The sequence below is a fragment of the Peromyscus californicus genome, unplaced genomic scaffold, assembly GCF_007827085.1.
Source record: "Peromyscus californicus insignis strain IS unplaced genomic scaffold, ASM782708v3 Scaffold_4__1_contigs__length_199733344, whole genome shotgun sequence".
NCBI lineage: Eukaryota > Metazoa > Chordata > Mammalia > Rodentia > Cricetidae > Peromyscus > Peromyscus californicus.
In genome coordinates, this window is record NW_026294562.1 from 138,351,090 (window position 1) to 138,373,577 (window position 22,488).

Genomic DNA, 22,488 nt, shown 5'->3' on the forward strand with positions numbered 1-22,488 from the left:
AGCAGAATACCTGTGGCAGCCTTCCTCTGTCATGCTCCCATCTCCCGTGGATCCCACAGATCTTTCCCTTCTAACTGCCCCCCATTACTTTGTTCCAGCCCCGAACCCCAGCAGGCATCCCCTGCTAAACCAAGAGAACACCCTGAGCAGACTAGGAGAACAGGAAACACACAGCCAACATATTCTCCAAAACACAGAAAAGTAACAAAAACCAAGGAAAGAAATACCCACCCAACAAAGACAAATCCAGAAATCAGCACCTAGACTATAATCATCCCAAACCCAGATGCCTAGATACCATCATAAAAACACAATCAATGATGTCCACTAGAGCCCAGATATCCCACTATAGCAGGCCCTGAACATTCCAACGCAGCAGAAACACAAGAAAAAGACCTTAAAACCAACTATATGAAGATGATAGAGGTCCTAAAAGAAGAAATGAAACAATCCCTTAAAGAAATTAAGCAAAAGACAAACAATTGGAAGAAACAAATACATACCTGAAAGAAATCCAAGAAAACACAAATAAACAGTTCAAGGAAGTGAATAAAACTGTTGAAGACCTGAAAACTGAAGTAGAAGCAATAAAGAAAATATAAACTGAAGGAATTCTGTAAATGAAAAATTCAGGAATCTGAACAGGAGCCACAGAGGCAAGCTTCACCAACAGAATACAAGAGATGGAAGAGAGAATCTCAGATGTTGAAAATATGATAGAAGAAATGGATACATTGGTCAAAGAAAATTTAAATCTTAAAAACTCCTGACACAAAACATCCAGGAAATTTGGGACACTATGAAAAGATAAAACCTAAGAATAATAGGAATAGAGGAAGGAGAAGAATCCCAGCTCAAAGGCCTGGAAAATACTTTCAATAAAATCATACAAGAAAAATTTCCTAACCTAAAGAGAGAGATGCTTATAAAGGTATTTAGAAGTATAAAAGTATTTAGAACACCAAATAGTTTGGACCAGAAAAGAAATTTCCTTGGTACATAATAATCAAAACACTAAGCATCCAGAATAGAGAAAGAATATTAAAAGATGAAAGGAAAAAAGAGCAAATAGTATATAAAGGTAGACCTATTAGAATTATACTTGACTTCTCAGTGGAGACTCTGAAAGCCAGAAGGGCCTGGACTGATGTCTTGGAGACTCTAAGAGGTAACAGATGCCAGCCCATATTACTATACCCAGCAAAACTTTCAGTCACTACAGATGGAGAAAACAAGATATTCCATGATAAAATTCAAATTTAAATAATATCTATCTACAATTCAGTCCTACAAAAGGTGGTAGAAGAAAAACTCCAACCTAAGGAGGTTAACTACACCCATAAAAACACAAGGGACAAATATTCTTAGACCAGCAAAACCAAAAGAAGGAAAGCACATGTGTGTGAGCATGTGCACACACACACACACACACACACACACACACACACACACACACGCACACACTCATGCACACACTCACACACACACTCATGCACACACTCACACACACACTACCCCCACTACCACCAATAAAATAACAGGAATTAGCAATCATTGGTCACTAATATCTCTCAATAACAATGGACTCAATTCCCCAATAAAAAGATACTAACAGAATGGATGCAAAAACAGGATCCACCCTTCTGTTGTCCAAGAAACACACCTCAATAAGAAGGATAGACATTACCTCAGGGTAAAGGGTTGGAAAAAAGCATTCAAAGCAAATGGACCTAAGAAACAAGCAGGTGTGACCATTTTAATATCTAACAAAATCAACTTCAAACCAAAACAAATCAAAAGAGATAGGGAAGGACACTACATACTCATCAAAAATTAAAAAAAATCCATGAAGATGACATTTCAATTCTTAACATCTATGCCCTAACACAGGGCACCCAAGTTTGTTAAACAAAAAGTACTACAGCTTAAACCACATATTGACCCTCACACACTGATAGTGGGAGACTTCAGTACCTCACTCTCACCAATGGACAGGTCATTCAGACAAAAACCAAACAGAGATTTATTGGAGCTAATTAACTTTATAAACCAAATGAATCTAATAGATATTTACAGAACATTTCACCCAACCACAAAATAATATACCTTCCACTCTGAACTTCATGGAACTTTCTCCAAAATTGACCACATACTTGGGCACAAAGTAAGTCTCAACAGATACAAGAAAATTGAAATAACACCCTGCATCCTATCAGACCAGTACAGATTAAAGCTGGATAACAACAACAACAGAAACAACAGAAAGCTCACAAATTCATGGAAACAGAATAACTCTCTACTGAATAAAAATGGGTGAAGATGGAACTAAGGAAAGAATTTAAAGATTTTCTAGAAGTCAATGAAAATGAATACATAGCATACCCAAACTTCTGGGACACAATGAAAGTGATGCTAAGAGCAAAGTCCATAGTACTAAGTGCCTACATAAACAACAACAACAACAGCAAACCAAAAAAAAAAAAAAACCTGGAACTATCTCACATTCATAACTTAACAGTACACCTGAAAGCTCTAGAAGAAAAAGAAGCACTCATAAGGGGAGTAGATGGCAAGAAATAATCACTCAGGGCTGAAATCAATAAAATAGAAACAAAGAAAACAATACAAAGAATCAATGAAACAAAGAGTTGTTTCTTTGAGAAAATCAACAAGATAGACAAACCCTTATCCAGATGAATAAAAGACACACAGAGAATATCCAAATTAACAAAATCAGAAATGAAAAGGGGAACATAACAATGGACACTGAAGAAATACAGGGAATCATAAGAAATACAGGGAGCCAAACCCCCCAGGATATCTAAAACAACCCTGAACAATAAAAAACTGCTGGAGGTCTCCCATTCCCAATTTCATGTTGTACTACAGAACTCTAGTAATAAAAAGCACATTGGAATAAAAACAGATACGATGATCAATGGAATCTAATTGAAGATCAAAAGGTAAGTCTGCATATCTATGGACACCTGATTTTTGATAAAGAAGAAAGAAATATACACGGGGGAAAAAGACAGCATCTTCAACAAATGGTGTTGCTTAAACTGGGTGTCTGCATGTAGAAGAATGCAAATAGATCCATACTTATCACCCTGCACAAAACTCAAGTCCAAGTGACTCAAAGGCCTCAACATATAACAATCCAGTTTTATGTTGTATCTACACTGAACCTGAAAGAGGAGAAGGTAGGGAATAGCCTTGAACATACTGGCACAGGGGAAGACTTCCTGAACCAAATATCAATAGTACAGACACTAAGATCACCAATTAATAAATGGGACCTCATGAAATGGAAAAGCTTCTATAAGGCAAAGAACACCATCATTTTGACAAGGCAGAAGCCTACAGAAGGGAAAATATTTTTATCCGCTCCATATCTAATAGAGGACTGATATCCAAAGTAAGAACTCAAGAAACTAGATATCAAACAGAATTCTCAATAGAGGAGTGTCAAACGGCTGAGAAACACTTAAAGAAATGTTCAACATTCTTAACCATGAGGAAAATGCAAATCAAAACTACTTTGAGATTCCATCTTACATCTGTCAGAACAGCTATGATCAATAACACAAGTGATAGCTCATGCTGATCAGGATGTGGAATAACGGGACTACTCCTTCATTGCTGGTGGGAATGCAAACTCCTGGCTGGTAGGAATGCAAACTCAAATACAGCTACTATTGATATCAGTATGGTGCTTCCTTAGAAGGTTGGGAATCAATTTACCTTAAGATCCAGCTATATCACTCTTGGGCATATACCCAAAGGATGCTTAAACCTATCAGAAGGACACTTGTTCAACTATGCTCATTGTAGTTTCATTCATAATGGTCAGAAACTGGAAGCAACTTAGATGTCCCTCAACAGAAGAATGGATAAAGAAAACGTGATTAACACAAAGGAGTATTATTGAGCTGTTAAAAATGGCATTATGTAATTTGCAGACAAATGGATATAACTAGAAAAAAAATCAGACCCAGAAAGATAAATAGGGTATGAATTTGCTTATTTGTAGGTATTAATCATTAAGTAAATGATAACCAAGCTACAATCCATAGACCCAGAGATGTTAGGTATGGAGGAAGGTTCCCTAGGAAGGAGAAACAGAATAGATTTTATGGGTGGACTGGGGTTATGTAGGAACGGGAATGGGAGGATTATGTGTGGAAGGGGAAGGGAGATGGGATTGAGGGAGAGAATGTGGGGGTGGAGGTGGTGAGACAATTGGAATTGGGAGGAATTTAAGGGATGATATGGAAAACTAATGCAGTGGAAACTTCCTAAAATATATGAAGGTGATATCCTAATAAGATCTCTTAGTAATGGGGGATACAGAGTCTCAATTGGTCCTGTCAAATGAAGCTTCCATTAGTGGGATTGGGTTGCATTCAACTGAGTTATTTGCCCAAGGAGTCCCATGGAAATCTCCAAACAACCCAGACTGTTGCTAAGACAGCAATCCTCTCTGCAAACTGACAGAGGGGGCCATTGCAGAGGACAACACCCATACAATTTATTGCAGATGGAAAAGTCAAGCTGGTGTCCACATGACCTCATCTCTACATTCTAGTAGTTTTGGTGAAGGAAAGTACTCTGCAGGTTACCCAAAGAGAAATGTACACACCAAGCCAGTCACAAAATCTTTGACGTACAATATGTCCTGCGCGTAAGATACGCTAGGGCAATGGTGGCACAGAACTTGTGCGAGTCACCAACCAATGTCTGATGAGACGGAACCCATATCCAACACTGCTTGGGTGACCAAGAACCAGAGACTAAATAGCCCAGAGACCTAGGATAAAACAAATACTACTGTTCTAAAATAAAAAGCATCAATAAAATGACTCATAGTGATATTCTGCTATACTCATAGATCAGTACCTTATCCAGTCATCATCAGAGAAGCTTCCGGTGGCAGCAGATGGGAACAGATGCAGAGATAAACAGCCAGACATTACTGGGAAAGACAGTTTAAATGGGATATCTCCATCAAGAGCTCACTGCTCCTGAAGAGGAGGTGGAAAGAATGTAAGAGCAAGAGGGGATGGAGGATACCAGGAGAACAAGGCCCACTGAATCAACTAAGCAAGGCATGGATGAACTCACAGAGACCGAAGCAGCAAGCACAGGGCCTACAAGGGGCTGCATTTCTCTGTGTATTATTTATATGTATGTGTATATATTATAGCTTTTAGCTCAATATTTTCACATCATTCTGGGATTTATTCATTAATTAATTCACCTACTCAAAACATAGTTAGTAGATGTCTGTAACTGGGTATAAAGTAATGAAAAATGCATGTGATCTCTATGATCATAAAGCCTGAAGTCTTGAAGATGAAGCAATACTGAAACATAAGTGGAGAGCTGGGCAAGTGATTATAGAAAGAAAAGCCAAGGCTTATGGTAGTATGGCACAGCTTAGTGTTTTTATGGGACTCCTCAGTGTGAGAATGAGTGGGTCTCTGATTCTTGTCCCTGCTCTTAGGATCCTTTCCTCCTGTTGGTTAGCCTTGTCCAACTGAGATATGATGGTTTTTGCTTTACCTTAGTATATTTTATTTTGTCATGTTTGGTTGTTATCTCTTAGAAGCTTGTTCTTTTCTAATGAGAGATAGAAAGGATGTGAATCCAGAGGGGACAGGAGGTGGGGAGGAACAGAGGGAGGAGAAACTAGAATCAGGATATATTGCATGAGAAAAGAAAAATATTTTCAATAAAAGGAAAAAATATTTGAGTTAGCTTTAGTGACATTTCATGCTAAAATCTCAACAGTAAGTAATTATATTTCAGCATACTAGCAATGAACAATTAAAGGCAGACAAAATTAAATTACCATTTCAAGAAACAAGAATCTCATATATAAATGTAAAAAAGCAGGCATGAGCCCTATCTGAGATGCCTACACAGTTTGATGAAAACTCAAGATCAATATAAACAGAAAACATGGCTGTACCTCATCAGTTAAAATTTAATGTAGCAGCAAGGATGTCCTTAAACACATAACCAAATTCCAATCAAAATCCCTGGTCACTTCCAAGTTAGAGGCAAGGTGATCCCAAAATTCTTGGGAGAGGCAAAGGAGGTGGAGCAGTGAAACAGTCCTGAAAGGGAAGAATGGATTCTGGAGGAGCATGCCTTCAGACTATGAGACTCACTACACTGCAGGAGCCAACGTGGTGTACTTATCAGCAACGGAAACAGATGCCATGGGCAAGAGCAGATATAGATTTCTACACGAGCACTCAGCTGGTTCTCAAATGCTACAAAAAAGTCATTCTTATTCAATGGCGGACAGGTGATATTTTCATCAAATGGTGTTAGAATTACTCGCATTCATACAAGTGAAAATGGACCTGAGCCAAAACCCCACACATCACACAAAAGTAAAACTTATAATGGGTTGCAGATTTAAGTGGAAAACACAAAAATGTAAAACTTAAGATTACATTCGAGAAGAGCCTGGGCTCCAGAGCTGCACCAAGGTTCTTAGGGTCCCACAGGTGTGAGGCACAAACCACAAAGCCATCAAGTTGAATTGTATCAGACAGAGATCTTAGGGTTGCAAAGCTCTATGAGGAGAATGTGGAGCCCAGCAGGGCCTGGGAGAGGATATCTGCACCGTGTGTCTGGCAGAGGATTTGAACTCATTATATACAAAGACCTTTTGATGCTCCCCTACAGGAAAAAGATTAAAGCTAGAAATATGTAAAAACTATGAACAGATGTTTCGTAAGATATAATAATCAGACAAAACCAGACCAAACCAACCAACCAACCAACCAAAAAAACACCCCAGCATGAAACCATCTCAGCACCAAAAGCTGTCAGGTAATGAAAATCAAAGCCACCGAGGAATATCAGCACCCACCCATTGGCGTGATTAAAATCAACAGAAGCAAAGAAAGCTGGGGAGCACATGGCACAGACAGTGTCTCAGGCACTGCTGGTAGGGATTCAGGCTGGCCTCCCACTGTGGAAAACAGAAGGCCAGGGTCTTGTACAGGTAAACATAAACCACAGGCAGCAAGCGAGCCCAACCCAGGTAAAATTAAAAATGCATTCACAGAAACTCAGCTGTGAAATATCTGTAGAAACTTCAGTGTAACTTCCCCAGACTGGCAACAATGAAACACCCTGCAGCAGATGAACAGATCCACAAACTGTGGTCCATGTCTTACTACTCAGCAATAAAAAAGAAATTAGGGACACACAACTGAGCTAACTCTCGAGAGCTGTGCTGACTTGTAGGGAGCGGAGGAAGACCTGAGTGAGTGAAGCCCTGAGTGTGTTGACATGACCTGGACATTTCTAGAACCCTGTAGCCTCAGACCCATGTTTTAATGTCAAAGCCTTCCCTCCTGGGATGTGGCTCAGAGGGAAATGGCAAAGTTTTCCCTTTGAGTCTGTGTGTTGATAGTGTGTGCAGAAAATGCTCTCCATAGCTTTCTCCATCCTATCCCACCCCAACCTTATAACCTTGCAGACTGCTCCCCTGTGGAAACTTCTACTGAGATTAACTGAACCCATCTCTTCGACTCAGCTGTGCACCATAAACCCCACCTCCTTTTTTTACCCTGCCTCTGTTCAGTTACACATAATAAACATGCCGTGCTTCCAACGTGCTGTGGTTTCTCCAGCAGAGAGCCCAGAGCTACCAATCACAGCTTTCTGTCTTTTCTTTATTCCCTTGAGGCCTGGTCAGGTCAGTTAAGGAGCAGTGATGGACGAGGCGCTGAGTGAAATGCTAGTTCTGAAAGATCCAACAGAAGGTCTCCCTGATCACAACTCCTCTCTATGAAGAGACAAAGCCAGTCGAGCAGAGGTTTTGTCTGTGGTTGCCTGAGGACCTGGCTGGGGCCCAGCCCTTGGAGGCAGTACAGCGGTGCTGTGCTCGACAGGGTTATCACACGAATCCAACCATATGCTACAGTGCATAGACTGGCACATAAAATCCAGTTTTTATGTATCTTAACTTAAAAAAGTATGAAGGAAAGAGGAAAAGCAGTAATAGTGTTTGGACTCCGTGTAAGGGGGATCAGGTGAGATGCCACAGCTGGTTACAGCAGCACAAGCCACCTGCACGGATTCTGAGCCACCTTCTACTGTCCACGATCATCCTCTAAAGGTGAGTCGGTGTCAACTTACATAAAAAATCACAAACCCACCTAAGGATAAAGGAAGTAAAATAATTGACTATCTTCATTTGAGAAGCAAGAGAGTTTGGCATGGACCAGCCCTACAGCAGCCTCCGTCCCAACCTGTTCATTTCTAGGCTGCTCCTTACAGCAGTAAACTGAGCAGCAGGGACCTCAAGGGACTTCACATGACATGGAGACAGGGCAGCAAGGGCCACATTGTTATTCACACACATCACCGAAACCATGAGCTGGGCTGAAATTATGAGAGGTCGAGGGAAAACTTTCAGATTGTGCATTAGGATTTCCTTAGCACCCCAACAAGAACTTCCAACTCTCAGGAGCTACCCCTGGTTATGAAAATGCCTAGTAATTCAGTTTTCTCTAATAGACCTTGAGGATCACTGTGGCTTACAAAGCTTGACAGTTCCCAATTCCACAGTGATTTATGCATCCGAGACAGATTAGTCTTGGAAAACAAGCTCCTCTTCCCCGTGCCCAAATGTCCTGAGTAGTAGTGATCAGTTTTTTATTTTTCCTTGCTTCAACAGCATCATCACTCAAGAGGAAGAACCAAGGTTAATTCCAGTCTGTGATGACTATGGGTGAAGAGAGCCCCAGAAATATCCTATATACACCAGACACATGCTTTCTATGTCTCAAGTGCTCTACCTGAAAAGCCCAAAGGTGCACTTTGATTTCCTGGCTACTAGGTGGTTTTTCCACTGATAACTTTGGCCTAAGATATTTGTATCTCAGCTAAGACCAAGATGTGAAGGGAAGGTCTCCACAGAAAGCATATTCTTGAATGTTCTAGAATTTTTACTCCATTGCAGTATATTGTCCTTAAAAATGATTATTGTTAGTTGGACTCATTCTCCAGAAGCACTCACCAGTGCCATCTTCTTTCTCTGTGTGCACATTAACATCTGGTGATCCATGTTCTATCCCAAATACTGACAAGCAAAACAGAAGAATTCCATCCCCAACATTAACAATTTGTTTTACTTCAAAAGTGGCCAAATGCTGTCCCAGTGACACCATTGTCAGTCAATGAAGACCCTCTCATCTTCTGTCCAAGCCTGAAGGGGTGGTTTGGGGACAATGAGGTCCACATACCTTCCAGCAGGTCTCTGGCCAGACCAGGTTCTGCCCCCGTGGACCGAACAAAGTCTGACAGGACTGCGTCCATATCAAGCGTCATAGGATCATGTAGAAGTGCTGCCCAGCACTCAGCCGAGGGCGGGTTTGGAAGCAGGCTAGAGACCATCCATCTGCAGGAAACAAGAGAAGGGCATCTCACCATGCAATGGACAAGAGGGATGTGTGAACGAACACACACACACACACACACACACACACACACACACACACACACACACACACACACACACACCTCTCAGAGTTCTTATCAACTAGAAGAAATTCCTACCACCTCCATTGTACCATTCTGAATTTGTTTTTAAATAATTCCATTCCTTTACATGCAAGCTGTTACATTATTAAAGTCAAACTAAAGCATCAATCCTCTGCAGCACTGTGAGATGGGGCACTGGAATCTGTGCTGTGTCTTCCAATATGCTGAAGCCTAATCTGTTGGCTGTTCAGAGAGACTCCCAGTTCAGTCATGGCTAAAATATCTGCTGCCTCCTTGAGTTTTCACATTCACAGTGACAACCCCACTGCATTCACTGGATGTCAGATGTTCTGAACAAAACAGCTGCAGGCAGAGGGACAAGATGGGTGCCCGAAACAGCTGGATAAAGCAGCCTTGGGTGTCACCTGGGGAAAGCAGTTTCAGAGCTACTTGTGTTCTCAGTGAGGGCAGATAAGCAACAGATGCATCCAACATCATGTAGATGACTGGCCAAATGTGACCCTCTGTCTGTTTTTATACATAAAGTTTTATTGAAAGTTGGCCACCAGCACATGAATGAGTTGAGTAGCAGAGACCATGAAGTCCACAGAATTAAAGTTATCACTATGTGGGCCTTTACGGGAAGTTCACTGACGCCAGGACAGATGCTGCACAATTTTATAACATCAAGTATGTGGTTAATTTTACACACTGCATGGTGTTGTTAATGAATTCCCTTTGCTTCTCCTTCTCTGATAATCATGGGATGGGAGTTCTCAGTGAGCAGGTTTTGTATCTTTAGAGCAAGGCACACGGGCCTTATTTGGCTGGCTGTGACAGGGTATTCACTGCTGTGAGAAGGGAAGATAAAAACTCCTAACGCCCAGGATGTGGGGATCGAGGTCTCAGGCAGGAGGTCATAATCGCAGATCTAGCCATTTGTAGTGTCCTAGCTGCATCTGGTTCCTACTTTGGTGTGGCTAAAAATGAAGAAATGGTTTGACCTGATGTATGTGGCACCAGTTAGGAGCCTCCTTCCTCCGCCTCATGCACCGCAGCTTCAGCCGCAAGAGTCTCCTCTTCTGTCACTGCCACCTGGGGACAAATGAGAGCATAAGGGCATGTTATCTCCTCTCCTGTGTTTTGCTCCTCATCACAGGAAGCTGCATTTAAGGTGGGGACCGTTGTTAGAGGCAGGTCCTTTGCTTCCTGGCTGCCACAGGCGCTTCCTGGTCATCTGATCACCAGCTCCCAAAGTGGAGGCTGGCAAGAAAGGATGGGCTCAACTTCCTTTTGGCAAGCACCTGGGATCACGTTCGCAGACTAGAATAACTCTAAACCTTGCTTGTAACTTCAGGGCCAATACATTTAATCTGAACTACCATTTTAATGACAAAGTTCTTAAGTGACATTAGATGCAGCTATCCACTTTCACCTTTAGAATATTTCGTCCTCCTAAATGGAAACTGGCCCCACTAAACACCAGCTCCCTATTGCTACTTTCCTTAGAACCTGGCAACTTCCATTTTACTGTCTGTCTCTATGAGTTTGACTAGGTACTCCTATAAGTAAAATCTCACAGTATTTGTCTTTTTGTGATTAGCTTATTTCACTTAGGATAAATTCATCAAAGTTCATGTAAACTGTAGACTGTCAGAATTTGAATGTAGCTGGAGAATTTTTCTCCAGCTCCCACCGCCAAGTCCTGTCAGTCCCGAAGCCCACTTATAAAATAAACACACAGACTCTTACATTATTTAAACTGCTTGGCCATTAGCTCAGGCCTATCATTGTCTAGCTCTCACTTTTATATTCAGCCCATTTCTATTAATCTTTACTTTGCCACGTGGCTCGTGGCTTACCGGTACTTTACATCTTCCTTGTCTTGGCGGTGGCTCCAGCCGGTCTCCCTTCCTTCCTCCTTCCTCAGTTCTCCTCTGTCCTTGTCCCGCCTATACTTCCTGCCTGGTCACTGGCCAATCAGTGCTTTATTTATATAGAGCGATATCCACAGCATTTGAAGGTAAGTCCATATTGTTGACGGAACACTATGAACTTCAGTTGAAAGACTGATTATGATATCTCTAAAGGTGCAATAGTAGTACTCACATCTTGGTAGTAATCATCAGCAGCTGTATAATTGGACTTATGACCACATTGTTATGACTACTTTGTAATAACCATATTGTTGCGACTGCTTTGTTATGACCACCTTGAAGCCATGTCTTTGTTTCAGGAGGTTGTTATGGCCAACTTGTTATGTTCTGTTTCTGTAACTCTACTTTTTGCCTTCCAAATTCCCCATTTTGAAAGCCCCTACTCCTGAGCTATAAAAACCCTTATTTTACCCATGTATAATGCTGATCTCTTGAATCCTGCCTTTGGGGAAAGACAGGATTGCATGTGAATATAAAAAGCTTGCTTTAATTAATTACTTGCTTTAGTTAATTTGACCATTACTTGGGTTGGTGGTCTTTCTACTCACATCTATGGGATTGACAAGAACCCCCATAACTAAGACTCATGGAACATGTGGAAGAGGGGGCAGAAAGATTGTAAGAGCCAGAAGGCCAGGACATCTGCTATGAGATAGTGCCTTCGAGACATGACAGGGAAGCTTTATCCATGAAATCTTAACAATACGATTGCTTAAACAAGACCAGCCAATGGCAACACCCATTGTCATGTCAAAGTAGATTGAGGAAATCTCATAAGGGTCTACCTCTAAATGAAGAACTACAAGCAATTAATGACTGTTGAGAGGGAGAAAATCAATCTTTCCCCAGTAATGAGCTCCCTAATTAGTTACCCAAACACCAAGTGGCCAGCCCTAAAAAGATATACATATGAGCAACCTAAGTAGATGTGATAGGTTGTACTTATATATTGATTCATCTATCTATCTATCTATCTATCTATCTATCTATCTATCTATCTATCTATATCTTTCTATCTATCCATCTATTCATCTATTCATCCATCCATCCATCCACCCACCCACCCACCCACCTACCTATCTATCTGTCTATTGTTTTTTCAATACAGGGTTTCTCTGTGTAACAGCCCTGGCTGTCCTGGAACTCACTCTGTAAAACAGGCTGGCCTTGATCTCACAGAGATCCATTTGCCTCTGTCTCCCAAGTGCTGGGATTAGAGGTGTGTGCCACCGAGTCTGGCTCTGACACATTTCTATTTCTACACAGAATATATATAATATATTATATAAAAATAATAAAAAGGAGGGCATGAATTTGAGGGGGGCATGGGAGGGGTTAGAAGTGGGGTGGGGCAATTATGTAAGCACAGTACACATATGAAATTTTAAAAGAATTTTACAAAGAAATGAGTACATATACACTGATGAACAGAAGAGGACCATTTTCAGTGCAGGCATGAGCCTTTGACTCTGGGGGATGGCAGGTGTTGGAACTCATCCAGAATTGCTGACTGATGCTGGGAGGCAGGCTAGGGACTCACATTTCTGCTGCTGCAGAGACATGTTCAGGGACAGCTACCTTCAGGTCAGGGTTATCCGAGTCAGTGGGGAGCAGGACTCATGTAGATCTTTCTGAAGGTGCGACCTGCAGAGCACAGGCACAAGGGCTAGGGCAGCAGCACAGGCCTGGAGTGCAGCCTAGACTCAGGGTCAAGTAAAGGTCCTGGGGTGGAGCAAGGCTGGGGGCCAGTGGCTCACCATGTGTGAACCTCCACTGTATCCTAACTCCCTGATTTGGGCAAATGAGTGGTTTCCTGGAGTCTTGCTTGTTCTCTTGATCTGAAAAATGAGGCTAAGAACAGCCCTGCCTCTCAAAATTGCTGAAAGGATGAAAGAAAATGATGTTTCACGAACACACTCTGTTGTTATCATTAGTAACATGGATCTGAGACACACAGCTGTTGAGTACTGAGGATCTGTGCTCTATCACAGATGTATGCACATATCCCTCCAATGAGGAGTAACAGTAAGAAAGGGCCATACACACTTCAGTCCATCCTACTCTGCAATGGAGGGGCCCATTCTGGTGAGAAGCTCGCAGATGCACAGATAACATCGGGGGTCTACATAGCATCTTAGGTCAGATGACAACGTTTCTCTGTCCAGACCATCTGCTTGCTCCATCCCTGTGACTTGGGACAAATTCACTGACACTGGATTCTGTGTATGTTACATTAGTGAGATAAAGCTTCCAGGGCACTCATGGTCTTTAGTTCAGATGAAAATTGGGAGAACCTTAGAATAAAAGGGCATAAGGTTAACAAAGTGTCCAACGTGCACAATCAACCTCAAAGCAACTTTCCATGTGCAACCGCTGGCGACACATATTGATCTTTGAGTAACTGTGGCTGCAACAAAGCAATGCATCCAGAAAACTCCAACTAAAAAGCCCTGGGTGAGGAGCAGGTGAGATAGCAAGAGAGAAGGAACAGGCAGTGAGGCTGGGGGATGACAATAGACAGGGCTGCCTGACAACCAAACAAAAGTGGATACGGCAATACCTGGCTCCCAGGATGCAGATTTTTCACCTTGGCCACATGGCCTTTTCCATCTCTTCCTTGGTAAAGTTCATTTTCTAAAATATCTGGAAGTTCGTTACTATAGGGACTGCAGAGAGATCTAGAAACGATGATAGGCAGCTCCAGCTACCACTTAGGCCCAGGTTTGGAAGGAGGCACGTGTGGGTTCCGAGCTCCTTCCACTTGCACAGCAGATGCAGACGGGGTGGAGAAAGGCACAGTTTTTGATTCAGGGACCACTGGCACTGTGCCAGGCCAGCTCTTAGGGCACCAGACAGGGTGGATTCACACACATGAGAAATCGGGGCACTGAAAATTATAAATAGCTGGGCGGTAGTGGAACACACCTTTAATCCCAGCAGTTGGGAGGCAGAGGCAGAGGCAGGAGGATCTCTGTGAGTTCGAGGCCAGCTTGGTCTGTAGAGCAAGTTCCATCCAGGACAGCCGAGGCTACACAGAGAAACCCTGTCTAGGAAAACTAGAAAAAATAATGTAAACGGCCTTTCAATGCTCTGATTTATGGACTACTGTATCCCTCCCCTCCCCTCCCTCCCTCCCTCCCTCCCTCCCTCCCTCCTTGTCCTTCCTCCTCCTCCTCTTCCTCCTTTTTGGGTTTCTTTCTGAGAAAGAGTCTCACAGTGCAGCCTAGGCTGCCTTTCAATTGCTATTGTCCTCTTGCAACCTCATGAGCACTAGCAGGTGCTGGAATTACAGGTCCAGTTAGATTCCTATACTTTTGAATTCAGATAGAAAACAGTGATGTCTATATTTTACAAATACTTTTCCTGGGGCCAGTGAGATGGTTCAGCAGGTGAAGGTGCATGCAGCCAAACCTGACAACTTGAGTTTGATCCCTGGGAACCACATGGTATAAGGAGGGAAGTGACTCCTCTCCCCCTACATTGTCCTCCGACATCCACAGACATCTCATAGAGCATACGTACCCACATAAATACACACACACACACACACACACACACACACACACACACACACACCACACACACTCTAAGTGTAACTAAAATATTTTTCAATGAAAAAATTTAAATATGCATAGAAGTAGACAAAAGAATACATGATAAACATCAATGGGCTACTCAGTTATGGCAACAATCAATTTATAGCTAATATTATTTCTTTCATACTTCCAACAATTTCCCCTTTCCACATCATTTTGGAAAAAAAGCCCTTTTAACATTATTTTATCCACATGTAGATGAGTATTTTTCTAAAAGACTCTAGAATATGACTTTATTACTATCACACCACTTAGAAATTAACGATAATTCTTCAGTGAAATTAATACTCAGAGGGTAAGAAAATGACAGCATAACTTAAAGAACCTCTGGGATACAGCTCAAAGAATCTGAAGAGGAAGTTACACAGCCATAAATGATAATGTTAAAAACATCAGATAGATCTTAAATAAGTAATCTGAAGATGTCACTCAAGGTCCTAGAAAAACAAGAGGAGCCAGACTCAAAGCAGTAGATGGCAAGAAATAAAGATTGAGGCAGAAATTATGAGACACAGATTACAAGAACAATACACAGGATCTACTAAAGAGTTATTTGAAGAGGTTGTAAGTATGACTGACAAATTCTAGCTACACTAACCAAAAGAATGAGAAAGAAAACAAACACAAAGTAATAAAATCAGAGGCAAAAAGGGAGTCATTGCTCTGATGAAATCCAGATGCTATTAGAGAACACTTTGAAAATATATTCCAAGAAGATAGAAAATCTAGAAGAAATGGGCAAATTCTTTAACACACTGGATCAAGCGTGAACTGGCCATTTTCTATAATCAGGCAAGGCTCCTAGCAGTTAAGACTGGGGCATCAACTCAGTCACAAAACCTTTGACCTATAATTTGTCCTGCCTACCAGATGGACTGGGACAATGGTGGTGCAGAGCTTGTGGAAGTGGCCAAACCATGACTGGTTCAACTTGAGGCCCATGCTGTGAGAGGGAGCCCACACCTGACACTGTCTGGATGGCCAGGAACCAGAGGCAAGACAGCCCAGAGAACCAACATAGAACAACTGGCCAAAAAAAAGTAAATGAAATGATTCCCAATTACAATCTGCTATGCTCATAGATCAGTGCCTAGTTCAATGGGCATTAGAGGGCCATCATCTAGCAACTGATAGGAGCAGATGCTGAGACCCACAGACAAACACTAGGTGGAGCTCAGGGAACTCTACAGAAGAGGGGGAGGAAGGATTGTAGGAGCCAGAGGAGTCAAGGACACCACAAGAACTCAGCCCACAGAATCAACTAAGTAGGGCTTATGGGGGCTCACAGAGACTGAAACGACAAACATGGACCCTGTATGGATCTGAGCAAAGTCCTCTACATATTCCTTATGGTTGTAGCTTTCTGTTCTTGTGGGACTCCCAACAATGGGAGTGGGGGTGCCTCTGGCTCTTTTGCCTGTTCTTGGGATCCTTTTTTTCCCTAAAGGGTTGCATCATCCAACCTTGATATAAACGTTTGTGCCCAGTCTTACTGTATCTTGTTAGGCCATGTTCGGTTGATACACCTGGGAGGCCTGTTTTTTTTTTGAAGGGAAACTGAGGAGTTGATCTGGGGGAGAGGCGAGGTAGGAGAAGGGACTAGGAGGAGTGGAGGGAGGGGAAACCGGTTAGTGTGTATGTGAGAAGAATAAAAGTTAAAAAAAAATTGGATCAAGGAGATAGAATCAACTTAGACCTATAACAAGGAACAAGACTAAAGTAGTAATTAAAAGTTTTTCCACAGTGCAAAGCCTGGGACCAGACAGATTCCCTGCTAAATCCTATTGAGTCTTATTGATCTTTAAAGGAAGACAGAACACAAAATAGAAAGGAACACTACCAAATTCAGTCTACAGAGCTGGTGTTACCCTGTACCAAACCTAGAGGAAAACACAACAGGAAAAGAAAACTACAAACCAATTCAGCTGATTACCTAACATAGACGCAGAGATTCCCAATAACTACTTGCAAACTTAATTAAAAAGCCATTAGGAAGATTATTTACAGTGATCAAATTGGCTTCATCCCAGGAATGAGAAATTGGTTCAACATAGGCAAATCAACAAATGCAATATGTTACATAAATAGACCTAAGGACAGAAATCACATGCAGAAGAGGCACTTCTCAATGTTTAACATGACTTCATGATAAATACACATCCTTAATAAACAAGGTGCAGAAAGAACATATGTCGACACAATCAAGGCTACTCCTGACAGTCCTCTGGCCAACATTTACCAAATGAAGGAAAACAGAAACTTCTTCTGAAGACTGGGTTGAGGTAAATGTGCCTACCCTCTCCATTCTTATTCAATTCAGTGCTCAAGTCTTAGCTAGAGCAATGAGACAAGAGAAAGAGACAGCAGGGGTAAGGAATAAGAAGGAGGACACCACGGGGCTCCTATCTGCATATAACATGACACCATGCCAAGAGGTCCCAGGAATGCCATCAAGCTCTTATCAGATAAGTACATTCTGTTACAATACAAAGCCTACATACAAGTATGAGTAGCTTTTCTAATCAGCAACAACAAACTTGCCAAGACAGAAATGAGGAAAAATATCTCCTTCACAGGAGCTTCAAAACATTCCAAGGAATAACTATACCAAGGAGGTAAACGACCTCTGCAATGAAAACTTTAAGACTTTGCAAAAATAAATTGAATGATACACTAGACAATAGAAAGACTTTCCATGCTCATGGATTAGCAGAGGTGATGTACTAAAAGTGGTAATATTGCTTCTCAAACAGCCATCCTGCAAACAATCATGGCTCAGGTAACACAGTTGGTGAGCAATGTTGGCAGTTTGTAAAGGACTCAATTTGGCTTGGTTAAAAGATGCACCAAACTTGATATAAAAGAATCCTAGAAAATTGCCATGGTCACAGCAATAGGATTTTCTACCATGGGATTTAAGGGCTTCCTTGAAAAACTGATGTCATATCCCTATAAATAATATTATTGTGGGTGGCTGAATACTTTCTCATCTTAGGATCTGGTGAACAGTGATGATGTGAGAAGCTCATGAAGTAAAAACTTGCCTAAATACTTTGTGTTTTTCTTTTCTTTCCTCCTTCTAACATGTTTTCTATTTCTAAATTTAAATAATTTCAAAATAAACACATTTTTTTCCACAACAAAAAATGGCAATACTATCAAAAATATTATACAGATCAGTGCAGTTCCAACAAAATTCCTTCAACATTCTTCATTGAACTAAAAAAATTGATAAAATTCACATGAAGATATAAAAGGCCCCTTACAACCAAAGAAATCCTCAGTAGAACATGTGCTAGGGGTCTCATAATCCCTGATCTTAAATTATGCTACAGGACGACAGTAACGAAGATAGTCTTGGTCCTGGCACAAAAACAGGAAAACAGAATAGATTCCAGAAATAAACCCACACAGGTACAGCTACCTAGTTTTTCACAAAGGTGTCAAAATATACACTAGAAAAAGAGACTCTTCAACAAATGTGCTGGGAAAATCGTGTACTCATGTGCAGGAGAATTAAACTAGAAGCCTATCTCACACAAAAACAATTCCATGAACAGGTCAAAGGTCTGAAATGCTGAAGCTGCCAGAGGAAAACACAGGGAAGACAGAAGATAAAGGCTAAGGACCTTCCCCAGAAAGACTCCAACAGCATGGGGCATAATCTCAAGATCATCAACAAATGGAATTACATGGCATTAAAAGGTTTCTGCACCATTACAAAACTATCAGCAGAGTGAGACAGCCAAGGAATAGAAACAACTCTTTGAAAACTACACTTCAGACATGTGGTTAATAAAAAGAATATAGAAAGAACTTCAAGTTTAATCATCAAAATTCCCCAATCTTCCAATCAATAAATGGCTAATGAGTGGAGAAGACCGTTTCCAAAAGCAAGAAGCGCAGTGGCTCAAATCAACATTTTCAAAAGTGGTCAACACCTTTAGCCACCAGGGAAATGCAAATTAAAGATACTCAGGGGTTCCATCTCACCCCAGTCACAGTGGCTGTCATCAAGAAAACAAGTCAAGCTGGAGAAGAGGTGGGGAATAGGGAGTCCTTAGACACTGTTGGGAATGTAAAGTGGGACGGCCACTGTGAAAATCTGTCTTGAGGCTTCTCAAGTTATTGAAACTGGAACTGCCATGTGATCCAGCTGTACCACTCCTGGGAAAACACCCTGAGGCCTTAGGTCCTATCACAGATACATGCATAGCCATATTTATTATTGTTTCTCTGCTTATTAAAACAGGGAAAGAAATCAGCCTAGATATCTACTAACATATGAATAGTGAAAGAAAAAGTGATATTTCCATCAGCATAAAGAAAAATAAAATCAGCATAAAGAAAAATAAAATCACGACATTTGCAAGAAAATGGGTGCAAGTGGGGATCATTATACTCGTCAAAGTAATTCAGACTCAGAAAGACAAATATCACGTGCATTCTCTCTTATACAGATCCTAGATGTGTGTGTGTGTGTGTGTGTGTGTGTGTGTGTGTGTGTGTGTGTGTGTTATATAAGCTATAAATGAGCCCATGAGAGGCTAGAAAGAGGTCTTAAGGGAGAGAGGTTGAAAAGAATAATATATGTGCAATGTGGGCTACTGGGAGGAGGGAGTGCCATTTTGGGGTGGGGTGGGGGGAGGGAGGAGGACCAAGGAAAACAAAGTGGCATGGAAATACTATAAGGAAACCCATTACTTTGTTTGCCAACTAAGAGACTAATAATTAAAACTATTCAGAGTGGGCAAATGCCCAGTCATTTCAAGTGCTATAACTGTTTTCCCACTTGTTTGAACCAGGATTCCAGAATGAGTGGCAGGTTGTAATTGCTTTGACTTATTAAAATAAGCCAAACCTGTAAATTTTGTTCCATCTTTTTTCTTTCAGTTTGTTGAAAACCTGATCTTATTTCCTAGAGTTTTCCCACTTTCTGAGTTTTCTGGATTATTCTTATTGTGTCCTGTGAACTTTGCCCTTGCTGTAAGTTAGCAGCTGGTTACAAAGACGCTGTCAGATACATACTCCATCTGGGTATGTCTTGGTGGCTTGAATTCCTGTAACCCTAACTTGGGAGCAGCCATTCCCTGGGCCATTGCCTCACCTGCTGATCTATCCATCAGGTTCATGCTTGCACATAGAGCCTGTGATTCTGCCATTTCTTCTTTATTTATTAGTTGGAGTGTGTGAGTGTGTGCTATTGCATGAATGTGCATTTATACTGAGGTCTCAGTAGACTCTGGGTATCTTACTTGCCTGGATGGGTCTCCACCTTATTTTTTCATACAGTGTCTCTGTGAACCTTGAGCTCAGTGACTCAGCTAGACTGGCTGATAACAAATTTTCGGGCTTTGCCTCTGCTCCACCTCCTCCAGTGCTGGGGTTACAGATGCACACCGGCACACCTGTATTTTCACCTGAATGCTAAGGATCCAGACTCAGGTCTTCATGGTTGTGCGGTATGGCGGCAGACATTTTCCTGACTGAGCCATCACCCTGAGTCTCTTTGCTGGACAGAATTCTTAAAGAGAAACTTCCGTTATCTTCTGCTGGACCATGTATGATGAACTTGAGGCAGGAAAGGCAGGGCAGACACTATGCTGTTTTCACTTCAGTTCACAGGCTGAATGATTCTGCTGGCTTCCTTCACCAGCCACCAACTTGTTTGTTTTTTTCTCCTCCTCCCCATCCTCTCTTCCTCCTCCTTTCCCTCCCCCTCCCCCTCCTCCTCCTTTTTTTTTGTATCATTTTGAGTGCTGAGGACATGCTAAGCATATGTTAAGTCTTAGATTTGATCCTCACCGGCATTAAACACAGAAAAAAAATGTATTTTTCGCCCATGATCTGAATATACTCGATACATTTAAATTTACCCAATAAATGCAGTTATTATTTTTATGGATGTTCAAATTGTCCTCCTTTTGGCCAGTGAAACCTTTTCGGGTCGGCTCTGGGTTTCTGAACCACACTGCTTTGATTCTGGTGTGGTTGACAGGAGGTGGATCTAGAATCTGACATTTTGACATGTCCAGTGGGAAGGTTTACTTTTTATTTTTTATAGCATATACATATGCCTAGTGAAAACAGACCTTGAGAGCACGTTGCAGAGCGTGGTGCACCCACTGATGCTGGCTGAGTCACTGTCTATAGGACTTTTTAGTTGATATAGCTACGAAATATATTTGTCTTAAGATAAAATAAAATTGGCTTGATTATTTTCAATTCAAATGGAAGATTTCAGTGTTTTCTTTAAAGATTCATTTCATTTTATGTGTATGACTGTTTTGCCAGCATACATTAATGTACCATATGCATGTAGTGTCCACAGAGGTCAGAAGAGGGCATTGGATTCCCTGGAATGGGGGTTACAGATGGTTGTGAGCTCTGAGAACTGGACTCTGGTCCTCTGTAGGAGCAACTGATGAGCCTCTTGACTGATGAACCATCTCTCCAGTCCTTTCAGTGTTTACACTTAATCTCATCTGTTTTACATATGATCTTCCTATATATACCTCTAATCCTAGTTCTGACCAATATCAGGAGAGACAGAATATTACACAATTATTCAATGTATTTTATCTGTTGAAGAACTTCATAACCTCAGGGCTCCATTGGTAAGAGTATTTCGTGAGCAGTCATGAGGATGCAAATTCAAATCTCCATTACCCATGTAAAAAACCAGACAGAGCCGGGCGGTGGTGGCGCACGCCTTTAATCCCAACACTCGGGAGGCAGAGCCAGGCGGATCTCTGTGAGTTCGAGGCCAGCCTGGTCTCCAAAGCGAGTTCCAGGAAAGGTGCAAAGCTACACAGAGAAACCCTGTCTCGAAAAACCAAAAAAAAAAAAAAAAAAAAAAAAAACCAGACAGATTTTTCTGTTACTTGTGATAAAACAACAAGGCAACTCACAGAAGGAAGAGTTCATTTGGGCTTAGAGCTTCAGAGTGATATAAGTTCATTACAGTGGGGAGCACGGTGATAAGAGTCCATTACGGTGGGGAGCATGGCAATAAGAGTCCATTATGGTGGGGAGCACGGCAGGAAGTGGAAGGCCTGGCAGCAGGTGTGCAAGCTGAGAATCACATCTCAGATGCAAGAAGCAGAGAGGAAGAACTGAATGTGGGTGGAGAGCAAGAAACTCTCAAAGCCCACTTCAGTACCATCCTTCCTCCAGCAATGCCATGTCTCCTAAATCTCCCAGACAGCACCATCAACTAAGGACCAACTGTTCAAATGCCCAAGCCTATGGAGAGAATATTTCTTATTCAAACCATCATATTCCACTCCTTGGCCCCAAAAGGCTCATGGCCATACCACAGTACAAAATGCCTCCAGTCCAACTTCAAAAGTCCCCATAGTCTTTCACAGTCTACACTGTTCAAAAGTCTGAGTTAAAGTCTCTTTTGAGACTCAAGGCATTTTATTAACTATAATTTCCCA

The 22,488-nt window shown here is 41.6% G+C and overlaps 1 protein-coding gene across 7 annotated transcripts in view; it reads right to left on the bottom strand.

The window, feature by feature from the left end:
* Nucleotides 1-22,488, bottom strand: part of Otud7a (OTU deubiquitinase 7A) — a 320,662-nt gene that overhangs the window by 104,735 nt on the left and 193,439 nt on the right. For all 7 annotated transcript variants that reach the window (XM_052712971.1, XM_052712972.1, XM_052712966.1 and 4 more), the window contains 2 exons: nt 10,518-10,608; nt 9,276-9,430 (listed from right to left, as the gene is read on the bottom strand). In XM_052712971.1, the coding sequence (XP_052568931.1) occupies nt 9,276-9,426 (151 nt within the window). In that variant the 5' untranslated portion in view covers nt 9,427-9,430; nt 10,518-10,608. The remainder of the gene's footprint in view (nt 1-9,275; nt 9,431-10,517; nt 10,609-22,488) is intronic.